The 25,629-nt window shown below is 39.8% G+C and overlaps 1 protein-coding gene across 1 annotated transcript in view; it reads left to right on the forward strand.

Moving 5' to 3' along the window:
• The window catches only part of LOC133541819 (uncharacterized), a 49,351-nt gene extending 24,350 nt beyond the window's left edge, over window positions 1–25,001 (forward strand). The window contains exons 3-13 of the mRNA XM_061885443.1: window positions 877–919; window positions 1,674–1,973; window positions 9,706–10,029; window positions 10,106–10,399; window positions 16,177–16,488; window positions 16,554–16,838; window positions 18,382–18,708; window positions 20,245–20,556; window positions 20,625–20,912; window positions 20,979–21,127; window positions 21,685–25,001. Of these exons, the coding sequence (XP_061741427.1) occupies window positions 877–919; window positions 1,674–1,973; window positions 9,706–10,029; window positions 10,106–10,399; window positions 16,177–16,488; window positions 16,554–16,838; window positions 18,382–18,708; window positions 20,245–20,556; window positions 20,625–20,912; window positions 20,979–21,127; window positions 21,685–21,786 (2,736 nt within the window). The 3' untranslated portion in view covers window positions 21,787–25,001. The remainder of the gene's footprint in view (window positions 1–876; window positions 920–1,673; window positions 1,974–9,705; window positions 10,030–10,105; window positions 10,400–16,176; window positions 16,489–16,553; window positions 16,839–18,381; window positions 18,709–20,244; window positions 20,557–20,624; window positions 20,913–20,978; window positions 21,128–21,684) is intronic.
• Window positions 25,002–25,629: the final 628 nt, after the last annotated feature.

A 25,629-nucleotide genomic window follows, 5' to 3' on the forward strand; every position in this document is an offset into this window, starting at 1 on the left:
TATCATCCCCACAGCATGATGCTACCACCACCATGCTTCAGTGTGGGGCAGGTATTGGGCTGGTAATGAGCGGATTCTGGTTTCCTCCAAACATGACACCTGGCATTCATGGTGAAGAATTTAATCTTTGTCTCATCAAACCAGAGAATTTTGTTTCTCATGGTCAGAGTCTTTCAGGTGCGTTTAAGCAAACTTTTTACGAATAAATGGCTTCCATCTGACCACTATACCATAAAGGCCTAAATGGTGGATTGCTGCAGAGATGGTTGTCCTTGGAGAAGGTTCCCTTCTCTCCACAAAGGAATGCTGTAGCTCTGACAGAGTGACCATCAGGTTCTTTGTCACCTCCCTCACTAGACCAACATGTAGCGATCAGAATTAAACTTCAGGTAGCGGAGTGGAAGTGGTGTTTCTTTCTTTACAAAAATACTCAAGTAAAAGTAAAAAGAGTATGTTGTTAAAACTACTCAGACAAGTACAATTATCCCAAAAGTTATTTGAGTAAATGTATAACAAAATAATGTAGCACATAACTACCTATCTCTGGTTATGCATCCAAACACAATCAAGACATTAGAAAGCAAACCGGAAAAAATATCAAATCTCAAGGGAGTTGCCTGAGAAATAATTTTTGAGGAACAGCTTTTTCCTGTGTTAATTTTTTTTTTTTTATATAACAGTATTTTCATTGTAAACATATTATGTTCTATCACTGTGACAGCTATTACTACCGGTACTTGGACTTCTGGGGTAAAGGAACGCAAGTCACAGTTACATCTGGTAAGTAATTCTTACGTCCTTTTGAGAAATTTTTTATTCTATATTTGAAAAGTTTTTGTATTAGAATGCTCTTACTTTATGTCACTTTGGTACTACTTGGACTACTGGGGAAAAGGAACCCAAGTAACAGTTACATCTGGTAAGTCAATATTTGTGGTAATTCTATTCTACTGGAAAGGACAAGTACATTTCTTTAATATTTCTGATGTAGTGCAATAATTTGTTGATATCAAGTAGTTTCAGTATACTAACAGTTGAATTAGACCTATTTGCCTATCTTAAGTAGCCAAATATATGCTAAAGTCTCTGAGATATTACAAAATTAAAAAAAAAAAACACCTAAAATGAGTATGGTGGCGCTTTGGCGAGTCATATCTTCTTGGTTGTTTGACAGATTATTATAGCATATAGTTGCAAATTGATCTATCATCGACAGCAACAGAGTCTTATGAAATAAGACAATGATTATTTTGCTTGAATTTGAGTTTCTGCACTGTGATATCTTTAATAATCAAATAGGTTTCGTTTTTCTAAGCTTTTGAGTGAGCTAATCTATATATATATATATATATATATATATATATATATATATATATATATATATATATATATATATATTATAAAGATGTTTTCCAATGTTGAGAAAACGTTTACTCAAAATGTCAAAGGAGAATCAAATAATTTGTGACATGTAAAATATAATAAGGTCTATTGTGCAATTTGATCTACAATTTAAATATGGTGTGTCATCTTTTCACCATTTTCATGGAATTGTATCATAACCGACTACTTATTTTCTGTTCATACAATTTAAATATGGTTTAATATGTGTCTTCCCTTTACTATTTTCATTTAATTTGATCTCAACTGACAACTTGCTTTTCTTTTCACAGGCACACCAGCCCCACCCACTGTCTTTCCTCTGATGCAATGTGGCTCCGGAGCAGGAGACATGGTCACTCTCGGCTGTCTGGCCACCGGCTTCAAACCCCTTCCACTGACATTTGCGTGGAGCAAAGATGGGGCCGATTTGTCTGACTTCATTCAGTATCCTTCAGTGGAGAAGGACAACCTTTACACGGGAGTCAGTCAGATCCGAGTGAGGCAAGCCGACTGGGACAGCAGGGCCAAATTTCGATGTGTCGCCAAACATTCAACTAAAACTGTTGATGCCGTGATTACAAAAACAGAAGGTAAGAGATTTTTACAGCATATGTACTATGAATAGGTACAATGAATGTGACAGAGCTAAAGGTAATCACAGTAATGTGCTGTCACGTTGGTAGTATATTTGGATTTAGTATATTTGAAGTCGTTTAAAAAATATATATTGGTTTTCAGATTCCCCGGTTTTAGTATGATTCAAAGTGGGTTATTTTGTATTCTACACAAAATAACCCACTATTGAACCAAATTAAGTTTTAGTGTAGAGTAAAAGTCAAAAAAGAGCCCTAGAAGACGTATTTCTAGACTGTCACTGAATGCACCACGCTGCTAGTAGCTCATCCTTGTCAGTAGTCCTCCTAAAAAGTAAAAGTGATGTTAAAAACTATACATGTTTTTAAAAATATAATTAAGCTCTGCAAAAACTGTTTTGTGTAAATATCTGGAACGGGGTAATTAGAATTAGATGATTTGTTTATGTAAAACAATGTTTACACACAACACGTTTACCTGAAAATTGCACATGATTTCATACTATCCATACAAATGTTATTGTTGGTGCTAAAGCCAACAGTAAGGTGGAAAGAAAGGTCTGACTCTTCCTTGTGCAGCTGCTTACTCTGCCTTGTCAAATAATTGTTGCAGCAGTTTATTGCTTGCTTTTTGTTTAATCTACGCTTGCTTGTCTCACATGCAGGTTGTGTACGATCTAATCTTGCTGTTTTAGTAGTGTCGACCCTGCAGAAGCCATGAGAATTAGCATTCAAATGAGGTTTTGTGTTGTGTATATATATGTGTTGTGCAGACATATACTTAATATGTTCGTGTTTCAGAGTCCTTTTACAAGTTGCCAACTCTGAAAGTGTTGGCCTCCTCTCATGGTCAAGATGAGGCTTCAATCGTCTGCTTTGCCAAAGATTTTTCCCCAAATGTTTATGACTTCAAATGGCTGCATAACGAAGAGGACATCTCCCACGAAATAGAGCAGGTCATAACTTTGTCTAAGGCCAGAAAGACTGCAAATGGGACAACGCTTTACAGCGCGGCGAGCCTCATCACGCTCAAGTCCAACGAGTGGTCATTTGGCACCACTGTAAGGTGCAAGTTTACGGGGAGGGACGCACATGGAGATGTGTATATCAACTCATCTGTGAGCAACATGCGCGCCGCAGATTCATCAAGTGAGTAGTTTTCCATTTGTTTATTTTAGGCTGTGTTCACACTTTGGTTAAATCAAACTCTGATTGCAAACAAAGCATGCAAAACTTACAAATATGTAAATCTCTGTGTGTGACAACAGGGTGTCTGTAAAAATTAGTGAAGTCAAATGATTCATTATTCAAATCTAATTAATCCCACTTTTGAATTGGAATGAAATATAATTTTTTAGCTGCTGCATTATTTAAATGACCCTAAAAAGGCCCCCGAAATTGGGCACAAATGTATTTTTTAACATGACAATGACAAACAGCAACATTTTAAAATGTTGCTGTATGTAGGGTGTATTTCTGAAATTAAAAATGCCAGAGAGCACACCAGTCGGAGTCCTCTCACTCATCTCTCTCTATAAATATACCAACCCACGCATCTTTCAGGTAAAAATTCACGGTAAAGGTAAAGGAGCATGTGCGGTCAAAATAAATTGCGTGATTAATCTGTGTATACGCATGATTAATGCAATTCTTTGGTTGATGATTCACATGAGTTAAATTGTTACATTTAACAGCATTAGTTTAATTATATTTCAACGCCAAAAAATAATTTGCTAAAATTGGTGTGAATCAATCATCAGGAATTGGGTGCATTACGTTTGCGGTACAACAAAAAAAGTATGCCACCTTTCAGGTAACCATCTGCATTTAAAGTCAAGGAACATGTATGCTCAAAATAAAATGTGTAATTAATATGCATGCACCCATGCTTAATGCACTGTTGTGATTAATCACATGATTTAACTGCCCTAGTACAAATAAACTGGTAAAAATAGCAAAGTGTAAAAAAAAAAACTATTTTTGGTTTGAAATAATTGAGTTAGGTCAATAAAAGTGTCCAATCAAGTCTTTCAATGCATATATTTTGGTCCGAACAACCAGTGTGAACGCGGGCTAAAATGCAACACACTCAATGTAAATCACACAACGACCTTGAAAAAGACTTCCTGTCCATTCAACAGGCGAAGGATGCCCTGAGGCGGATGTCGATATACAGATCAGCGGCCCCACAATGGAAGACATCTTTCTGAACAAAAAAGGCACCGTGATATGTCAGGTCAAAGCTAGCAGGCTATCTGTGCAGAGTATTTTGTGGGAGGACCAAGATGACAACGAGATGGCCGGGACCTTGAAAAGCACCCCGGAGAACAATTCGGGCCCATTTGAGACCCGGCTTGACATCACGTATGACGAATGGAGCACAGGGATAGCGCGCACCTGCGTGGTGAAGCATTCAAAGATTGCGAACCCAGTGAAGAAATCCTATAAAAGAACTGCTGGTAAGAAAACTGTAACTGTTTGATACTACTTCCTGTGGTCAAATGTTGTTCTGTCGCACTTGCAGGTAAATCAACTCAAAATCCTGCGGTGTTTATGATGCCTCCAGTGGAACAAACTGATAAAAACATGGTTACCCTGACTTGCTTAGTGAAAGACTTCTTCCCGCAAGAGGTTCTGGTGTCTTGGCTTGTCGATGACAACCCTGTAAACTCCACATACGTCACCAGGACCACCCAACCTGTAGAAAACCAAGGCGTGTATTCAGTCTACGGCCAGTTAACGCTCAGCCTTGATCAGTGGAAAAGGAACGGTGTGGCGTACTGCTGTGCCATTTACCACCAATCTTTGGCCAACACACCCAATGTCGTTGTCAGGTCCATTTCATACAGAACCACCGATAACGTCAACATGGACGACCCCAAAGTGTGCAAGGCCCAGTAGATGTGTTCTGTGTCACTCTTGTCTTCTCTTCTTTGCTCTTGGTTGTTTGCTGCATGTTTAATGATATTGTGTGTCCATTTAAAATCAAAATAAATAAAAAAAAATCAAGTTGCAACTGTTGTATGTCGCAAGCTGTTCATGTTGTGGTTATTTTTAGCTACGTGTGACTTGCAGTGTCACTAATCATGCAACAAGGATTAATAGTATGTTGGGGTTTTGAAAGAGAGTATTAAAGTCCTTACTCGTACAGATAGGTGGTCTGTGTGACTTGTCTTAGTACACGTCTTCTGGGTCTTGCCCTAACAAACACAAACAAAAGAGAGATCATGTTTTAAAGACACACACTGAAATAATGGAGTCTTTCAAAAGGCAATTCAGGGTCTCCAGTTATATAGCACTACTTGTAATCATAAAATCAACATTATAGGACACATTTGTTTGTATAAACACATAATACAGTACGAGGCTTAATAATTACAGTATGTATTGAAGTACTACTGTACATCCACCAGACTTCCTGGTGGAGATGAGCCACCAGTGGAACAATGCGGTGGAAGCCGAGCAAGATAACATGGGCAACACGGCGCTCACCTTCATCATTCTCTTTCTCATCACGCTGCTGTTCAGCATTGGAACAACTGTCTTCAAGGTAATAATACAACTTTTGTTTTTGAGTTGAGCACTTAACTGCACCTTTACACATTGTAGGTGAAAATAAGTCTGCAATATTTCTAAAGAACATTGGTTGACGGTACACATTTTATACAGTAATGCACTTTTTGGGGAATTTGTCCATCAATCACAATCTTTCTGTGAGACCAAAACACACGTCATTCCCTTTTCTTTTCATACTAAATAGTAAAAGACTGTTAGTAAAAAGCGGCTAACAATACAGGTCATTGTGATACGATCTATTTCACCATATACTGTTGGATAAGCTCAGAGCAATCGGATTCGACAAAACCTCATCAAGCTGGATGCAATCTTACTTGGAGAGGAGGAAACAGGTGGTAGAGGTGAACGGCACCGTGTCCCCTCCCTCTCAGTAAGCTGTGGAGTCCCCCAAGGCAGTATATTAGGGCCTTTACTGTTCCTAATATACGTAAATGACATGCCATCAGCATGTGACTGAATTGTTCCTGTTTGCGGATGACTCGGCCCTGCTGGTATCCGGCAAAGACAAGTCACAGGTGGAACAAATCCTCAGTGCTGAACTCCTTAGTATTTACACCTGGCTCGCTGACAACAAGCTATCCATACACTTAGGTAAAACAAAATCCATCCTATTTGGGTCCCACATCAACCTTGTGAAAGTCAGTGACTTCACTATATAAGTGGATGACATTGTTATCACCAGGAAAGATGAGATCACCTACATAGGTTCCATTCTAGAGGCTGATCTTTCCTGTGATTAAATGGCAACTAAGGTAACCAAAAGTTCAACCAAAGAACGTGATTTCTCTACAGAATCTCCTCTCTGATCAACAAAAGCACCTTGAAGAATCTAGCAGGAACTCTCGTTCAACTCTTTTTCGATTACGCTTGCACCTCCTGGCACCCCAGCACCTCTAAAACCCTCAAATCTAGACTCCAAACATCCCAGAACAAGCTAGTCAGGTAACTTCTAGACCTGCACCCCAGATCACACCTCACTCCAACCCACTTCTCCAAAGTGGGCTGGCTCAGAGTGGAGGACAGAGTAAAACAACTTGCACTGAGCCTAGTCTATACAATCCGCTACACCTCCCTGATACCAAAGTACATGTCAAACTACTTCCCTAACGTAAATGACCGCCAGGGGGAGTGCCACAAACCACGTTAAACCCAGATTCTGATCTAACAAAGGTCTTAATTCATTCTTTTTCTATGCCACAATGTGGAATGCACTCCCAACAGGTGTAAAAGTAAGTGCATCTTTATCCTCCTTCAAAACCGCTCTAAAACATCACCTCCAGGCAACTTCAACCCTTTACTAACACCCTCCCCCCTTCACATCCCATCTCCCCGGATTGTAAATAACCAAATGTAAATATTCACATTTATTTCTAATGTATTTACTTGTTCTTATGCTATCTGAACTCACTATGTTCTCTGCTCGCTGTACATATCCTAAGTCAGACCTACACTGTTTCAATGTCCATTTCTCTGATGAGGAAATTGTTGATGACTGAAGTGCTGATATCAACCACCCCTCCCCCCAGATTGTAAATAATTGAAATAATTAAATGTATACACTCTGATGATTAACCTGTGTGATAACTGTATTATGATGATGGTATACATTTGTACCATGAATTGATTTACGTGGACCCCGACTTAAACAAGTTGAAAAACTTATTCGGGTGTTACCATTTAGTGGTCAATTGTACGGAATATGTACTGTACTGTGCAATCTAATAATAAAAGTTTCAATCAATCATTCAAAAACCAAACGGACCTTTCAAAAAACATCCCAAAACCTCCCACACTGTTTTATATACATGCTGTATGTACGTCATGTAGTAACATGCACATTCATGAAAACATAACTTGGTGCCACAAGCTTCTACTATAATTGTAATATAAATAATAATGTATCATATTTATATAGTGCTTTTCTAGACACTCAAAACACAAACAGTGAGAACTTAGAACCCATCATTTATTCAACAATTAATGGTGGTAAGCTACATTTGTAGCCACAGCTGCCCTGGGGTAAACTGACGGAAGCGTGGCCGCAATTTTGCGTCGATTGATCCCCCTGATCACAAACATTCACTCAAATTCATGCAGTGTGGGCGGCACTGGCAGCAAGGTGGGTGACATGTCTTGCCCAAGGACACGATGGCAGTAACTAAGATGGCGGAAGCTAGATTTGAAGCAGGAATCCTTCAATTTCTGTACGGCCGCGCTACCATCTGAACCCTACCTTAGAAGCCATGCAGCAGAAAAAACTAAAGCTCCTTCTTGTTTATTTTGTGGCGAGTTGCAGCCTACGTTATTATCATCTCAAGCCAGCTAGTAGCTGACAACTCACTATAGTGGTATTCCGTTTTTCTACGCCATAAAAGTAGTTCCTCTGTGTTAGCTCCTATGATAACAATGTTGCTATAGGTCATGGCATGTAACTAGTGCATTGTTGGTGGGTTTTTTAAGAGCACAGAGTGGATGTCCGCATTATTAGCCACCTCTTATTAGCAGTTTTTCACCTTTTAAAACGCACATGCAAGATTGTCTCACATAAGGATTGTGGATAATGGGCAAAATTCAAAAAAACAATTCCCTTTAAATTCTATGGATGCCTTATAAAGAATAATTACACTTTATTTGTTGGTTAGCCCTTAAGCTGGAATTTAAATATAAATACGTATTTGTCCAAAAAGACAATCATACTGTAAAAAATTACACATTGATTCAAGCAGGTAAATATCTTAAAACGTCAGGCTGAAATATAAATTACATACCAAATAGGCAATTGATTATGTCCACAAATGTCTGCTTTTCAAACAACTGCTCTAAAATGTATTGTACATATTATAATATTAACCCTTTATAGCCCAATAGGTTTTAGGTTGACAAAGTGACCACATTTATGTCCAAACACACACATACAAGAGTCAAGACCAAAACTAATCAAACCATTGGCCAATTTTTGTCCAAAGTCAATCATAGTAATTTTTTTGTTCAAATGTGAATACAGTAAAAAGATTAAAAAACATTTTTTTCCCCACAACTCTTCCTCTTGTTTATCATCATATTATCTCCTGGTAGAAGCCTGTGTAATTTTCCAGGAAGAAAAACTTGCTGATCAAATAAAAGTAATTTTAAGTTAAATTTGCATGGTTTACAGTAGACTTATGCATACTTTTGGGTTTGACTGTACACTTTGTTTGATAGACACACCATTACCCACCATCAATAGTGACACACACATATCTTTACAGTAGCAGAGCAGCCATGCAGAATTTTTGCTGCATGCTTTGAATGGGAAAAAGTAAGGGAAATAAAAGTCTGGTGGAAAAATATAAAAATTAAATAGAAGTAGAAAGCCACTAGTCCAAATTGACAATTATTACATTAGTTCATTACAGGATAGTGTGGAATCAAAAATGGTGTTTTAGAAGGAAATTTGTGTCACTTTTGTTTAGCTTTAGCAATTTGGCTAATTTAAAGAAGACAGATCCTATAAATGGTTTGGAAAACAATTGAATTGCACAAAACATACCAAGCCTCTATTTTTGGATTTCCAATAGGATTAATGAGTCACTCTGTTGTGTGTATTATTTTAATATATTTTTGTTTTCTTTCAGGTCAAATGATTTTTTTTTCTCGAAATTGTAATATGTAAGTAATCATATTGATTTACAATTTAAAGAAAAATAAAAAAATTAAATGACGTCTGTGAGTGATGCTTTTCTTGCAGATTTTTCCTCAGAAATTCAAAATGACCTGAAAAAGATGCAGCTGGAATCTACAAAAAAAAGAAAATATATTTTTAGTGTGTTATAAAAAACAAAACTAAATCAACTTTAAAGATGTGTCCGTGTATGAAATGTATTTAAATATGTCATCTCTTCTCACACCTGGCCTTTGTCATGCAATGTTGCGCCTCGCTGAGTTTCACTTCTGTGTTTTTTTCGGAACTTTCATCATCTTTTTTTTTTAAATGTTGCTAATGCTCGCTCAAGCGGAACCCTTTCCACCTGACTGTTAGTACTATAAAACTACTTAAAATTAAAGACACCTGCACCTTTACAATTGTGACAACAATCTGAAGGTATGTGCAAGTAATTTGTTACATACAGAGAAATAGCCATACGTGTCATTTACGTATTTTCTATTTCAACAGAGAGGAGGGAGAGGATTGTGTCTCCAAACATGACATTGTATCCGCTGTGGGAGGGAAACCTTACAGGAGACTCCTCTGTCAAACTTAGATGCGCCTTAAGTGGCTTCTTCCCGGACATGCTGAGTGTCGAGTGGCTGCAGGGCAACCAAATCATCGACGGCGTGCAAACCGTGAGCAAGTTTCAGAGTGTGACGGCCCCAAAGACCTTCAGTCTAATCAGTGAGATTGAACCTGATGTAAAAGAGTGGACAAACGGCTTAAGGTTTACCTGCAAGTCCACTCACAACAAGGTGGAAGAGAAAAAGTCAATCAGTATCTGTGAAAGTACGTATGTGTCTTCCGTCTCGCATTAACACACCTATTCTCATCGTCTTGTAACAACGGACGTGTCGCCTGGCAGCCCAGGCAAGCGTCCCACCTTCCGTTCATGTGGAGCTCCCCAGCTTCAAGGAAGTCATGACAGAAACATCCCAAGTGAAAGCAACATGCTCGGTGCGCACCGCATTGGATGCCGTTGTCACATGGCTGCTGGACGGCAAAGCAGCCGCCGACCAAGCGAGCGCGTACGCTAATGCATCTCACGTCATCAGTACTCTGACAGTGATGCCTGATGTGTGGAGACAAATCAGGATTCTCAAATGTAAAGTTGTGCATCGTTGCTTTCCTGATGTCGAGGAGACCATACGTGTGTCAGGTAGGACGACTGAACAAAATCGAGTAAGTCCACTCCTCACAACTCAACAAGTAGTCAGTGTACAGCTTGTCCATTTACTACGTACTGAAAAATGAGTCAACACTCAGGCCTTATTGTCCAAACAGCTGGGAACAAAAGTGACTATATCAATCAATCAATCAATGTTTATTTATATAGCCCCAAATCACAAATGTCTCAAAGGACTGCACAAATCATTACGACTACAACATCCTCGGAAGAACCCACAAAAGGGCAAGGAAAACTCACACCCAGTGGGCAGGGAGAATTCACATTCAGTGGGACGCCAGCGACAATGCTGACTATGAGAAACCTTGGAGAGGACCTCAGATGTGGGCAACCCCCCCCCTCTAGGGGACCGAAAGCAATGGATGTCGAGCGAGTCCAACATGATACTGTGAAAGTTCAATCCATAGTGGCTCCAAGACAGCAGCGAGAGTCCCGTCCACAGGAAACCATCTGAAGCGGATCAGCAGCGTAGAGATGTCCCCAACCGATACAGGCGAGCGGTCCATCCTGGGTCCCGACGAGCGGTCCATCCTGGGTCTCGACTCTGGACAGTCAGTACTTCATCCATGGTCATCGGACCGGACCCCCTCCACAAGGGAGGGGGGGACATAGGAGAAAGAAAAGAAGCGGCAGATCAACTGGTCTAAAAAGGAGGTCTATTTAAAGGCTAGAGTATACAAATGAGTTTTAAGATGAGACTTAAATGCTTCTACTGAGGTAGCATCTCGAACTGTTACCGGGAGGGCATTCCAGAGTACTGGAGCCCGAACGGAAAACGCTCTATAGCCCGCAGACTTTTTTTGAGCTCTAGGAATCACTAATAAGCCGGAGTCTTTTGAACGCAGATTTCTTGCCGGGACATACGGTACAATACAATCGGCAAGATAGGCTGGAGCTAGACCGTGTAGTATTTTATACGTAAGTAGTAAAACCTTAAAGTCACATCTTAAGTGCACAGGAAGCCAGTGCAGGTGAGCCAGTACAGGCGTAATATGATCAAACTTTCTTGTTCTTGTCAAAAGTCTAGCAGCCGCATTTTGTACCAACTGTAATCTTTTAATGCTAGACATGGGGAGACCCGAAAATAATACGTTACAGTAATCGAGACGAGACGTAACAAACGCATGGATAATGATCTCGGCGTCTTTAGTGGACAAAATGGAGCGAATTTTAGCGATATTACGGAGATGAAAGAAGGCCGTTTTAGTAACGCTTTTAATGTGTGACTCAAAGGAGAGAGTTGGGTCGAAGATAATACCCAGATTTTTTACAGAGTCACCTTGTTTTATTATTTGGTTGTCAAATGTTAAAGTTGTATTATTAAATAGAGGTCGGTGTCTAGCAGGACCGATAATCAGCATTTCCGTTTTTTTGGCATTAAGTTGCAAAAAGTTAGCGGACATCCATTGTTTAATTTCATTAAGACACGCTTCCAACTGACTACAGTCCGGCGTGTTGGTCAGCTTTAGGGGCATGTAAAGTTGGGTGTCATCAGCATAACAGTGAAAGCTAATACCGTATTTGCGTATGACGTCACCTAGCGGCAGCATGTAGATGCTGAAGAGTACAGGGCCAAGGACCGAACCCTGGGGAACTCCACACGTTACCTTAACATAGTCCGAGGTCACACTGTTATAGGAGACGCACTGCATCCTATCAGTAAGATAAGAGTTAAACCATGACAGGGCTGAGTCTGACATACCAATTCGTATTTTGATACGCTCTAATAAAATATTATGATCGACGGTATCGAAAGCAGCGCTAAGATCGAGGAGCAGCAACATAGATGACGCATCAGAGTCCATCGTTAGCAATAGATCATTAGTCAGTTTTGCGAGGGCTGTCTCAGTCGAGTGATTTGCCCTGAAACCGGATTGAAAGGTTTCACATAGATTGTTAAACGCTAAGTGCTCATTTAGCTGCTCCGCAACAATTTTTTCGAGGATTTTCGAAATAAAGGGAAGGTGAGACACCGGTCGGTAGTTTACCATGAGGTCAGGATCGAGGTTAGGTCTTTTAAGGAGAGGATGAATAACCGCTTTTTTGAATGCAACGGGAACAGTGCCCGAGGAAAGTGATAAGTTTATAATATTTAGCACTGATGGACCTAATAATACAAAAAGCTCCTTGATAAGTTTCCCAGGAAGTGGGTCAAGTAAACATGTTGTTTGTTTTATTCCATTTACACGTTGTAACAATCCTTCTAATGTTATTTCATCAAAACGAGAGAAACTATTTTGGATATTTGCAGTATCCGCCGTATATACAATCGTATCTGTGTTACTATAACCCCGTTGTAGCTGGGACGCATTGTCTTTAATCTCCTTTCTAATAAATTCAATTTTCTTATTAAAGAACTTCATAAAGTCATCTGCCGAATGGGTGGAGCTACTGGAAGGAGTCCCTTGTTGGGTTAGCGATGCTACAGTACTAAACAAAAATTTTGGATCGTTTTTATTAATGCGGATGAGATTTGAGTAATAATTAGTTTTAGCTAAGGTAAGCATGCGTTTATAAGTTATTAAACTATCACTCCATGCTTGATGGTGCACCTCAAGTTTAGTCGTGCGCCATTTGCGTTCCAGCTTTCTACATAATAATTTCTGAGCTCTAGTTTCTAAAGTAAACCATGGCGTACGCCTTTTTGGAGCCTTTTTTAACTTCAGCGGTGCTATACTATCAATGGTTTCGCGCAGGGCGTTGTTAAAGTTGTTAGTGAGGTTATCAATAGAGCCCACATACTTTGGGAACGGTGCCATTACCGAGGGCAGTAGGTCCGCAAGAGTCGTCGTTGTGGCAGCATTAATGTTGCGGCTGCTATAGCAGTTATTATTCTTATTAGCTTGCCGAACATGAGTCTGAACTTCGAATTTTATAAGGTAATGATCGGACATTACTTTAGTATACGGGAGTATCATAACTTTGGAGACGGTGATACCTCTGACAAGCACTAGGTCTATCGTATTGCCGCTGCGATGCGTCGGTTCATTTATTATTTGTGTAAGACCACAGCTATCAATTATAGTCTGGAGCGCCACGCACGGTGGGTCCAATGGGGTATTCATATGGATATTAAAGTCCCCCATTATAATTATATTATCGGCGTGCGTCACTAGATCAGCAACAAACTCTGAGAATTCACTAATAAAGTCCGAATAGGGCCCTGGGGGGCGGTAGATAACGGCCAGGCACAGAGGCAGAGGTGTGGCAGACTTCATAGAAAGCACCTCAAACGATTTATATTTATTATTTAAGTTAGGACTAAAGTTAAAGTTTTCGTTGTATATTAGTGCGACACCCCCTCCCCTTTTGAGGTGACGGGCAATATGCGCATTCGTATAGTTAGGAGGGGATGCCTCATTTATCGCAAAAAAGTCGTCTGGTTTAAGCCAGGTTTCGCTAAGACCGATGACGTTAAGGTTGTTGTCTCTAATGACCTCATTGACTAATAACGTTTTGGGAGACAAAGATCTGATGTTTAGAAAGCCCATATTATAGGTAGTGGGCTGTTTTAAGGAGTTGTTGATTAAATTATCCGTCGTAGCAATATTAATAATGTTACGTTTATTATGCGCAGTGTACTTAAAATAATTACGACCATATCTAGGAATTGATATGACGGGAATTTTCAGATTATCTACTTGCCGCTGCGATAAACTGAACGCATCATAATTTGCCACCTCAGTAGAGCGCATGTCTAACTCTGACGTAGTCATAGACACAGTAGAAAAAACATTTTGTGAGTTGTGTATTATTCTACGAAAATTGCTATGTGTACAGGGATCATCCAGCCTGGCGCTGGCTAGTTCTAACTTAACTGACTCCATACCCAGGCTAGCAGGCTCTGTAATTGCCTGTGACCGGGCTTGCTCTAGTGCAGTTAGTCAAATGTGGCTCAATGCGAAGTCTATGTTCCGAGACAAGAGGATAGCGCCTTCCTGGTTAGGGTGAAGGCCGTCTCTCCTCAGCAAGCCAGGTTTGCCCCAGAAAGAGGGCCAATTATCAATAAACGTAAATCCCTGTTGTCTGCAGAAGCTATCCAGCCACTTGTTAAGAGAGACTAATCTGCTATATCTCTCATCATTGCCTCTCCCAGGCAGGGGGCCAGAGACAATTACTCGATGCCTGGACATCTTTCTGGCGAGATTACAAGCCCTGGCTATGTTTCTCTTTGTAATCTCTGATTGTCTCATCCTAACGTCATTGGAGCCAACGTGTATTACTATATTCGCATAACTAGTGGTGCGGTTAGCCTGCCGTACGTGTTTACTAGACCTGTTGCGAGTTAGCTCCCTAAGATTAGCTTCAATGTCAGGTGCTCTGCCCCCGGGAATACACTTAATTGTGGCTGGTTTGCTAAGCTTTATGTTTCGGGTGATGGAGTCCCCTATGACTAAAGTGTGGTGCCCGGTAGACTGGGGTGTAGGACTAGCTAAAGGGCTAAATCTATTATGCGTCTCAACCGGTACACCGTAGCTTGTAGGCCGATTAGGGCTGCTACAAGCTGGGCTAGTTAGCTCGCTACAGCTAACGCTAGCAGATGTGTCCGCAACATCTAAAGTTACGAAATTACACTGCTCTAACTGGCGGACACGGCTCTCTAGCAAAGCCAACCTATCCATGAGTAAAGTGCACGAAGCGCAGGAAGCCATACTCACAGAAACTTTCCGTCGCCGAGTGGGGTGCCAGCTGTCTTCGGGAAGTGATGGTCACGGTGGCGGGGGAGAAGCTTCCTTCAGACCGGCGCTGCCTTTCTCCGCTAGCCTCGTTAGCTTAGCAGCTAGCTAGCTGAGGGCGGAGTGGTGAGACAGAGATCGGGTGATTTGCAAGTTAAATGGAACTATTAAATATGTTCGATAAGTTGTAAATAAAGCTGCAAAACAGTTAAAATCACACAGATAGAACGATACTTAGCTTTTTTGCAACAAGAGCAGTCGGCGAGCAGTCATTCACGTAACATCATGGCCTGAAGATGCATTACTGCCGACAATGGTGAGCTGCGGTTCTTTAAGGGACATCCAACTCTGACATTGTGAAGTAGCCCACTTCCTCCACTGTAAAGTCAAACTACTGGTTAATAATTGGATTACTTGATATATTTATTTACATTATGATGAAAAATAGAGGACCTAAAATGGAACCTTGAGGAACACCACTAGTATAACTAAAGAAGTTGAACAAATGACTATTGACTGCATCTGAAGCAAACAAGCAACAGCAACACCTTAATTACATAAAGTGCATTACAAAAAAATGTGTAACTGCGAAAAAGGACTTGAAAAGGTGCCTCTGGGAACGCCTCAGTTATGTAAATCACAAGGGTTGACCCCAGTTTTCTACGTTTGCTAGCAAGGTTGAAATGTCTGTGCAAAGATCTGCCAATGTGTTTACATTGGTCCAAGTTCCTCTATACTGTACAACAAGAGCATTTGTGTTTTTAGAAATTGGCTGCAAAAATGTTTATTTGAAGATTTGAACTGAATCGGGTGACGGTAGGAAGTCATTTTAATTTTACTGAGGGAAGGAATCAAAAAAGTACTATCTATCTATTACCGGCAGTCGCCAGCTGAATAACCCTGCAGTACAAAATGTACACTGACTACTTTAAGTTTCATTTCCATCGTATTTTACTTTGAGACTATTAAATAAAATGTTAGCTGAAATGTGAGGGGTGTATTTACTGTACTCTGATGAGCTACTGTATCTTTGAGAGACTGAATTCCACCTTTTATCCTGTTATGATCACTTAGGTGTTGCAGTCACCGCTCCACTGGTGGAGATGAGGCGATCTCTTGCAGATTTACAGAATAAAAACAGCGGCGTGTTCGAGTGTGACGTCACGCAACTAGACGCCATCGACCTCTACATCACATTTCAGGCCGACAGTGTGGATATTTCTAACAAACAGTATGTTGATCTCCCTGAAGGCCTGGGCCCACATTCCATCCGTCCACGTTTCAGTTTGCACGAGTCCTACAGGAAGAGTGACGCAAATTTAACCTGCAAAGTGAACCAAGGCTTCTCCGACAGCTTCCGCTCAAACCCCATTTACAGCCTTTTTGGTGAGAGTCTGACTCATCAGAGCTGGATTCATTTGGCACAATAATTTGAACCCATTTTCCAACAGAGAACCCATCAGTGGAACTCTTTCTGGCCCCCGTTGAGGAATCAAAACCTCAGAGGGTTCTGTGCTCTGGTCAGGGCTTTAACCCTCAAATTAAATGGTTCAGCGAGGCTAAGCAGAGAGCTCCATCAATTACTAGCATCAGCATGAGTGTGGATGGACGTGTGACTGTGACCAGTCAACTCCACGTCCCACCGACAGAGTGGCAAACTGGAAAGGTCTTCACCTGTCGAGTGTCTGACAAGTGGCTGAAAAAAAATGTCACAAAGACCATCAGCATTTGCTCCGGTAAATAATCATAAGTACCCTATTGGCATCCATCTATCCATCCATCCATCCATCATCTTCCGCTTATCTGAGGTCGGGTCGCGGGGGCAACAGCCTAAGCAGGGAAACCCAGACTTCCCTCTCCCCAGCCACTTCGTCTAGCTCTTCCCGGGGGATCCCGAGGCGTTCCCAGGCCAGCCGGGAGACATAGTCTTCCCAACGTGTCCTGGGTCTTCCCCGTGGCCTCCTACCGGTTGGACGTGCCCTAAACACCTCCCTAGGGAGGCGTTCGGGTGGCATCCTGACCAGATGCCCGAACCACCTCATCTGGCTCCTCTCGATGTGGAGGAGCAGCGGCTTTACTTTGAGAGCCTCCCGGATGGCAGAGCTTCTCACCCTATCTCTAAGGGAGAGCCCCGCCACACGGCCTATTGGCATGTTGCATGAAAAAAAGACAACTCATAACATTGTCCTTCAAATATCTGCATTCGTTTGTCCCTCAGAAAAATATCGGATTCCCAAAAACTGCTGTAAAAATATTCAATATTTTTTCCACTTTAACTGTGACAGTCTTTCAAAATCACTTAAAAGCATTAAAAGACATGTATACATACAGCATATATCACTTAACCCTTTGAAAGCAACTGTTTGCTGAACTATCCATCCATCCATGTTTTACCGCTTATTGCCTTCCTCGACATGCACCTGGGGATAGGTTGATTGGCAACACTAAATTGGCCCTCGTGTGTGAATGTTCTCCGCCTATCTGTGTTGGCCCTGCGATGAGGTGGCTACTTGTCCAGGGTGTACCCCGCCTTCTGCCCAATTGTAGCTGAGATATATTGTTCCTAATTTCAAAACAAACAAAATAATTAATGTGTTTTATATTATCAAAAAATATTTACACGAATTATATTTTAAGGAATATATCTTTAATATGTTTATCATTGTGCTTTATTTCAATATCATCAGTATATGATGTTTATTTTATATTATCATTGGGCCCTAAGATAGGTTAATGATTGACAACTTTATTGATATTTCATGCCTTGTTTTTCTATTTCTTCAAAATAAATATTAAATATTCATTATATTTTGGGGCTTCAACCCTTCAAAAGCCATTATGCTTAAACAACACTACTATTTATTATTAGGAATGAAATAAGACTAATAAAACACACACTTGCCATTACCAAAGGGCACAAGAATAGTTTTTCTGCAGGCTTTGAATAGGAAAAATTAGCGACATCTGGTGGACATTTACACAAATTTAAAGTGAATGACCAGTAGGCCACGTTAAGATCTAAACATAAACGTTTGTAACTTCTGTTAAGATAAATGTAAAATCAAAAGGTTGCATTTTTATTTGTTTTCATACAAGCATGTTTTGTCTTTAAATTATAACACTACTGTAATAAAAAAAAAAAATATCTTGCCAATTTTACCTACTGTATGCTCATTCATCACAACCAAAATGGTTTGCAGATAAAACCGTGAATGGCACAAAATGTTCAAAGTATCTTAATATTTCCTTCTAATCTCACATTTCATGTTATTTTTACAGTAACCCCAATATCATCCCAACAAGTTGGAGTGTTTGTTCACGGACCCCCACTCACAGAGTCTCAGCAGAGGGACAAGGTGACCATTACTTGTCTTTTGGTTGGCCCTCGACTTCATGATTTTGTCATCTCCTGGAAAGTAGATGGGAAGAAATACTCTCAGAATTCCCACACGGAGGAGCCAACTCGTCACAGCAATGGTACAGAGACCTTACGGAGCTTCCTCAGTGTGCCAGCAAATGACTGGGATGCATATAAACAAATGTCCTGTGAGGAAAAACACAAATGTTCCAACCAGGGCCATGAGGACTACATCAGCAAAAGCAGAGGTATTGTCTCAACATATATTCACATTTCCACCAGATGGCACTATCACACCATCGTTTTTCATCCTGGACAAGTATGTGTGTGTATTTGTATGAATGTGTTTGCACAAACAAATGTGTGTGTGTGTGTGTGTGTGTGTGTGTGTGTGTGTGTGCCATTTTGACAGTTATAATTACACACTAAAAATAACATTGCATATATACTGAAAATAGCAATTTTTTTCTCTAAAACAACATAAGTTAAAAAAGTTTTTTTTTTTTAATTCTTATGAAGGATATTTGAGGTTTATGACTTTAATTAGTGAAGTTTTAAAGCAAGTGGAAATAGTATTGCTGCAAAATTGTAAACATTAGGAAAAAAGTGCATTTTGATATTAACAGTATGAATGTAAGTATTTGACATGGCATTCTTAAAACCAAAAAAATTTGGCTACCAGCACAAAGAAACGCTGTTTCTTAAGAAAGTTGGTCTTTCACATAGGTTTAAAAAAACTTTTCACATTGACCTTCCTTAGATTGCTCCTGTTTGCAGTTTAAACAGTGAATTTTCCAGGTTGTAATACTAACAAAAAACACACAAGCATGCACGCACGCACACACACAAAAAAAACAAATGTAATTAAAAACAACAACTCAGTTCATATTTTTTGCAATATCCAGAGTTTAAACATTATAAAAACTAAATAATATATATTTTTACATTTTGGACTAGTTTAGATTTATTTTAAAAAGAAGTCTGAACAGTTGAAGATAATATTCTGTAATATATTTTAGTGCCCTCCAGGACTTTGCCAAATCACGCAAATTCGCACCGTCACCGCACATTTTGTCCTCCAGTGTAATTTTTGCCAATCAAATGTAATCATAATAATAATAAAATGATTATTATTATTATTATATTTGCCAATCAAACTTGTTTCTGATCATCGCTCAAACACGCACAGTAACTGTCGAAACCAAAACATATTTTTGGGTCTACAAAAGCAAGGACAGCAATGCGTAACAATGTATTAACACTTTATTACTCTAACTGCACAACTGTCGTCCTCCTGTGTGTAGCTCACACCTTCTTCTGGGTTCTGTCTACGGCGCTAAGCCTTCTGCGTATAAGCACATTTAGCAACACACCAGCTTCCACACTTTCTAGTTTACTTGTTTTTAGTTAACCTTTTTTTATCCAGGCTAAGAAAATCAAGAACAGATGCTTATTTGGAATATGGACCTAGCAAAGTGACAGCATTTACATGTTAGAGATGTTGAAGTGTGATGATAATCTCTCATCATCGTTTATTACCGCATGAGAAACTCTCAACAGTTCACAAATGCTTTTAACGTGCGGGGATGAATGTGTTGGAATGTAAATGAATGTTTAAGAGAGATAAACTATTTTCAAATGTAAACTAAACATGGATAATCTCCAACTTCTGGCCAAAGCACAATTAAGAGGGTTTTGGTCCCTTTTTCTTTTTACAATAAATTGTAATTATTACTATTATCACTTTTAACTCATAAATGTGTGTTTGTGTTTTATCTTATCAGACTTGTATCCACCAACAGTGCACATAATACCACCGACCATCTCAGAGCTGTCACTGTCTGATGACCTCACACTGACTTGCCTAGTTTCTGGATATTTCCCAGGTAACGTTATAGTGTACTGGGAGAAAGATGGTCAAAGATTGCTTGACTACACCAACAGCCCTTCGTGGAAATACAGCAGCAGCAACACTTATTCAATGACCAGTAGAATTAATGTGTCTAAAATTGAGGACCATGAATCCAGCTATTCTTGCGCTGTCAGACATGAGTCATCTCAAAGTCCTTTTACGAGCACTATAGAGGACGTGTTTGGTGAGTGAAAGTTTTACCATGACTTTGTGTTTGCACTACATACTTCCTTAAAACTTCCATCTCCACAGCCACAGTGACTCCTACTCAACCGTCAGCCATCTTGCTCCAGGGTCGTGGTGAACTTGTGTGTCTGGTGTTTGGCTTCAGTCCCGCGTCCGTTAACGTCTCCTGGTTTCTGGATGACACCAATGAGCTGTCGGACTTCAACACCAGTCAACCCAGCAGAGGCCCAGATGGGAAGTTCAGCATACAAAGCCGCCTTCGTCTGTCTCAAGTCAACTTGTTACCTGGGGCGGTTCACACCTGCAGGGTGACACATGTGACCGTTACACTGACCTTGAATCTAACCAATCCAGGTACTAATGAGCTGATTTATGACTATCTTGCAGAAAAATTAACTCATTTAAAAAATAATTCCACAGTGATTTTGCCGGATTGCAACGTCTTGGATGACATTGCTCATGCAGTTGTTAACCAAGATATCAATGCGGAAAGCTGGTATATGTCTGCCACATTCCTTGTCCTCTTCCTCATCTCCACCATCTATGGTGTGGTTGCCACCCTGCTTAAGGTGAGAAATAGATAATAATTTTATTTTTTAACATATTTAATTTAATACTAATTATCACATTTAATGTGAAATTTGACCTCACTTTATCCCGCTTTTTTCTCCTTTAGACTAAATAATTCTGTCAGTGGAACAGATGAATGCTTCCAAGACAGTGGATGTTTTATTGAACTACTTTTGACATATAAATACAGATTTGGTTTGAGTACTGTATCACTGGTTTAATTTTTGCTTTTTACAAAGCAGTATCACAACAACATAAAACATAGAATATTGTTTCTGCATTCAAACAGTAAAAACAAAAAAAAGCTAAAATAACAGACCCTAAGCTACTCACATTGACCACAAGAGTGCACTAAAGTTTAAACTGTAGTAACGCTTGCTTGCTTGAGTTTCGTTATACATGCTTGAAAATGTTAAGTATTGACAAAACTTAACCAAACAACCATTTCTTTACAACAACAGATATGTTTTTTTTTTATTTTATTTACATCCACAGTTTTTTTTGAAAGTATGTACACATTCCCACTATACTGTCTGCATGTGTTGTGTGTATATAGTGGGTTTATCGGAGGAATGACAACTCAGCAACATCAAGGACAACTATTGGCTACCTCTGCTATGAATTGGCTTTGTCGATGTGTGATTGGCTGGGGACTTGAGTTAGTAAGCCCAAATCTGTGACGCTGTTGCTGGGATGTGGATGCAGCATGCGGATGCCTTCCTAACTGCCAAGGAGCCGGTAAGAGGGATTCATGGCATCAGGCCCACGGGACGGCCTGAGAGGGTGTCACTGTCTTTGACCACCGTCAGATCCCATACTAAAAGAACAAGCTACAAAAAATAAACAGTCTTGACGCGTCTATAAGATGGTATTTTTTGCTATATAAAAATTCTGGAAAGATGGGTGTCTTGGAAATGTATACATGCTAACCACAGGTGTCACCAAACAACTTTTGTCCCCTTGCACTTTACACTCACATCCATAACCAAGGTCGGCTAGTTTTTGTGGCACGAAATAAAATGTAGTTTGTGGCTCCATTTCGGTCTTCGATATTACAAGGATTTGATTTGTAAGTAGCTAGCTAATCAAAGTGAACCCACCAAGGTTTCAAATGTCACTTGTTATTGAAAATATAAATAGTGTGCATCTAAATTTAGACATAGCACCCTGCACCAGAAGTGTAGTTTACCTCTGTCAATGGTAATGATCCTGCCACATGTTAACATACAGAAACGTTGTTTAACTTCTACTTCCTCTGATTAAGTTTGATTTCTTCTCTACGATGCGCCAGAGCCGAAGACCTCACTAAATTATGCAATCGCAATTGTTTGTTTATCCAAGTGGTTGCAACTTTTTGTTCAAGGGGAAAAAGTCGCAAATGTCATCTGTTTTGTTCACTTAAAAGAAACTCTGGATTTTTTAAATACGTTTTTTTAGTTCACTCTTTATACACCTTTTCGGACATGCTATAATAAAAAACTGAAAATATAAGCTGTATTGCATTATTCAAAATAAATTGATACCATTACTACTTTGAAGGAATCAACAGATAGTGGTTAGATTCACATTAATGTGGTGTTACTGACACCTAGTGATCCATCAGTATATTTACTACCATATTTCACAATCTGTTTATCGTTCTCTTTAAAAAAAAAAAAATGATTCGTCTGCTCATAAACTGTGGGTAAAATTTATCAAATCAGAATCAACTATAAGAATCCTTGATATTACAATTTAGCAATACACAAGTTTATGTATATATACCATCCAAACATGTACGAAAACGAGTAGGAAGTAGCATACGCTTACTTGCATCTTATCTTACCCCTTCTCCATACTTCAGTAAAACTACTTGATGTTTGAATGTTATCACTGATGTTCTCAATGTCCACAGAATTTGAAAATAAATAATCGTAAACTACTCAGAAAACATAAGCGATATGCAGCTTTTGAGTAAAATTTCAAGATGTACCTAACATTTATATTATGCAGTATACATTTTACAGGTGGACTTAATTCAAAACCCTTGCACATGTCCAACTGTTTCAGTACTTTTTACACAACTTGCTATTCTCTAACAAGCAGGTTAACTGCAACATGTACAACAGGCGCATTTTATTAAAGTATATTTACAGAAAAGCATACAGAACAGTATTTTTGTCAATCGTCCCGACGCACAGTGCCCATTTATCTTTGGGAACATCCTGTTTGAAGTGTCGGACTGGCAAAGTACTGTTGACCAACTGTTAGACTTTGTCTCTGTCTCATGATGTCAATCAAGATACTAGCTGCCAATGAATTTGGCCAACTTTATTTGAACCAGGACAATTATTGGTCCATTAATGGATTGTCCGTATTAGAAAACAGAAAGTTGTGCAATACGTACTGAAACGAACAGTTGTGCATTCAAAAGTTTAGAGACAGTCAAATTAAGCTCACCTATAAACTTTATATCTGACAATTCCTGCTTTCTTCAGGAAACTCCCCCATTTTGTCCTTCCTTCCCATGAGCGTCTTCCAATTCCTGTATGACCTTCCGTGAGAAAGTAAAACTGTAAGGCATACTGCCGGCAGCGGGGGCCACACAGCTTCCCGGGCCACTAGGTAAACCTTGGTTAACATTGTTTGATTGTAACACACATTTTGCAACTTGTAAGAAGTCAGGCCAGCAACCTGCAACACTTGCTCGATGGTGATATTGTGCAAGTAACATCTCTGAAAAGGGGTCATATTGTGATGTTTTTTCTACTTATAAAACACTTCCTTGTGGTTTAAATAACATGTAATGGTGGTTCTCTTGTCAAAATTTTGCATTGATTATGTTTTACAGACCGTTTTCAAGCAGCTTCCTGACTGTATCTTAAGGTTGCGCCGTTTTGGTCTTAGTTACGTGGCTCCACTTTGACTGCGTTTTCTCCCCGCCAGCAATGTTTTAGTTCTTAACGCTTCTTTCTATATGCAGTCTATTGACAGATAAAATTTGGAGATGTACGTTACTTTGTATTAGAAATGGCAACAGCAGAGGATGCATGACCATGTACAAGCCAGTCTGAAGAAAAAAGAAGGAACTTATTGACTACAGCGTCAGATTACATTTGCAAATTCGTGCAAGGATCTTCGGGTAAATTTAAACCATACATGGAGATATCGTCTGACCTCACAGGGCAGAAAACGTGACCAGAACGAGTTAATTTCAAACGGCTTGTTTCGAGAAAGCATGAAAGAAGGTATGATTATTCTATAAATATCTCCGCAATGCTTCCACTTTTATATTACAAATTTTCGAGACTTATGGGAATCCCAAATACACAAAAGCAAGTACCAATAGGTAAGAAAAGTTGGTTTTGCATTATAGGTCTGAAGCTAGTTTTACACTTAATTACGAGCTTTAGCACGTTAACAGCAGCCATCATAACACCATTTGTATTGCAGCACTAAGCTAGCCACAGCAAAAACAGAGCACTCCCTTATTATGCACCAGGGTCGGTTATGGCTAGTGACTATTCTGGAACCCACAGATTTATGACCATCAATAATTGCAAGAGTCACTTTTGGCACTTTATGTTCTGCATTGTGACTGCGTGGGTTCCCTCCGGGTACTCCGGCTTCCTCCCACTTCCAAAGACATGCACCTGGGGAAAAGTTGATTGGCAACACTAAATTGGCCCTAGTGTGTGAATGTGAGTGTGAATGTTGTCTGTCTATCTGTGTTGGCCCTGCGATGAGGTGGCGACTTGTCCAGGGTGTACCCTGCCTTTCGCCCGATTGTAGCTGAGATAGGCGCCAGCGCCCCCCGTGACCCCGAAAGGGAATAAGCGGTAGAAAATGGATGGATGGATGGATGTTCTGCATTGCTGGAAAAATTGTTCTGTACTGCTGCAAAAATTATGACATTTTGTTGTGGATTTTATTACTCATTTTTGAAAGTATTACGTTTGATTTATATAAATAAAGTATTGAAATTGCTTGTTTATTCAGCTTGAATGTCACAAATTTCCAAAAAGGAGAACGACAATATTTTTGGTATATTTCGCCTGTTATTCAGAATTCCTATGTAAGACAAACACATTGAAGTTAAAGTACCAACAATTTTCACACACAGACTAGGTGTGGTGAAATTTGTCCTCTGCATTTGACCATCCCCTTGATCACCCCCTGGGAAGTGAAGGGAGCAGTGGGCAGCAGCGGTGCCGCACCCGGGAATCATTTATGGTGATTTAACCCCCACTTCCAACCCTTGATGCTGAGTGCCAAGCAGGGAGGTAATGGGTCCCATTTTTATAGTCTTTGGTATGACTCACAACTCACAACCTACCGATCTCAGGGCGGACACTCCAACCACTAGGCCACTGAGCATTTTACCATTTATATCATGTGACCTGATTATTATTATTATTGTTAATCAAAATTTTGCAGAGCATGTATAACAGAGCTAAACAACAAATCGAGAAGTGGTCAACTTTGACAAAGACACGAATATATATATATATATATATATATA

This window comes from Nerophis ophidion, linkage group LG23 (assembly GCF_033978795.1).
Source record: "Nerophis ophidion isolate RoL-2023_Sa linkage group LG23, RoL_Noph_v1.0, whole genome shotgun sequence".
NCBI lineage: Eukaryota > Metazoa > Chordata > Actinopteri > Syngnathiformes > Syngnathidae > Nerophis > Nerophis ophidion.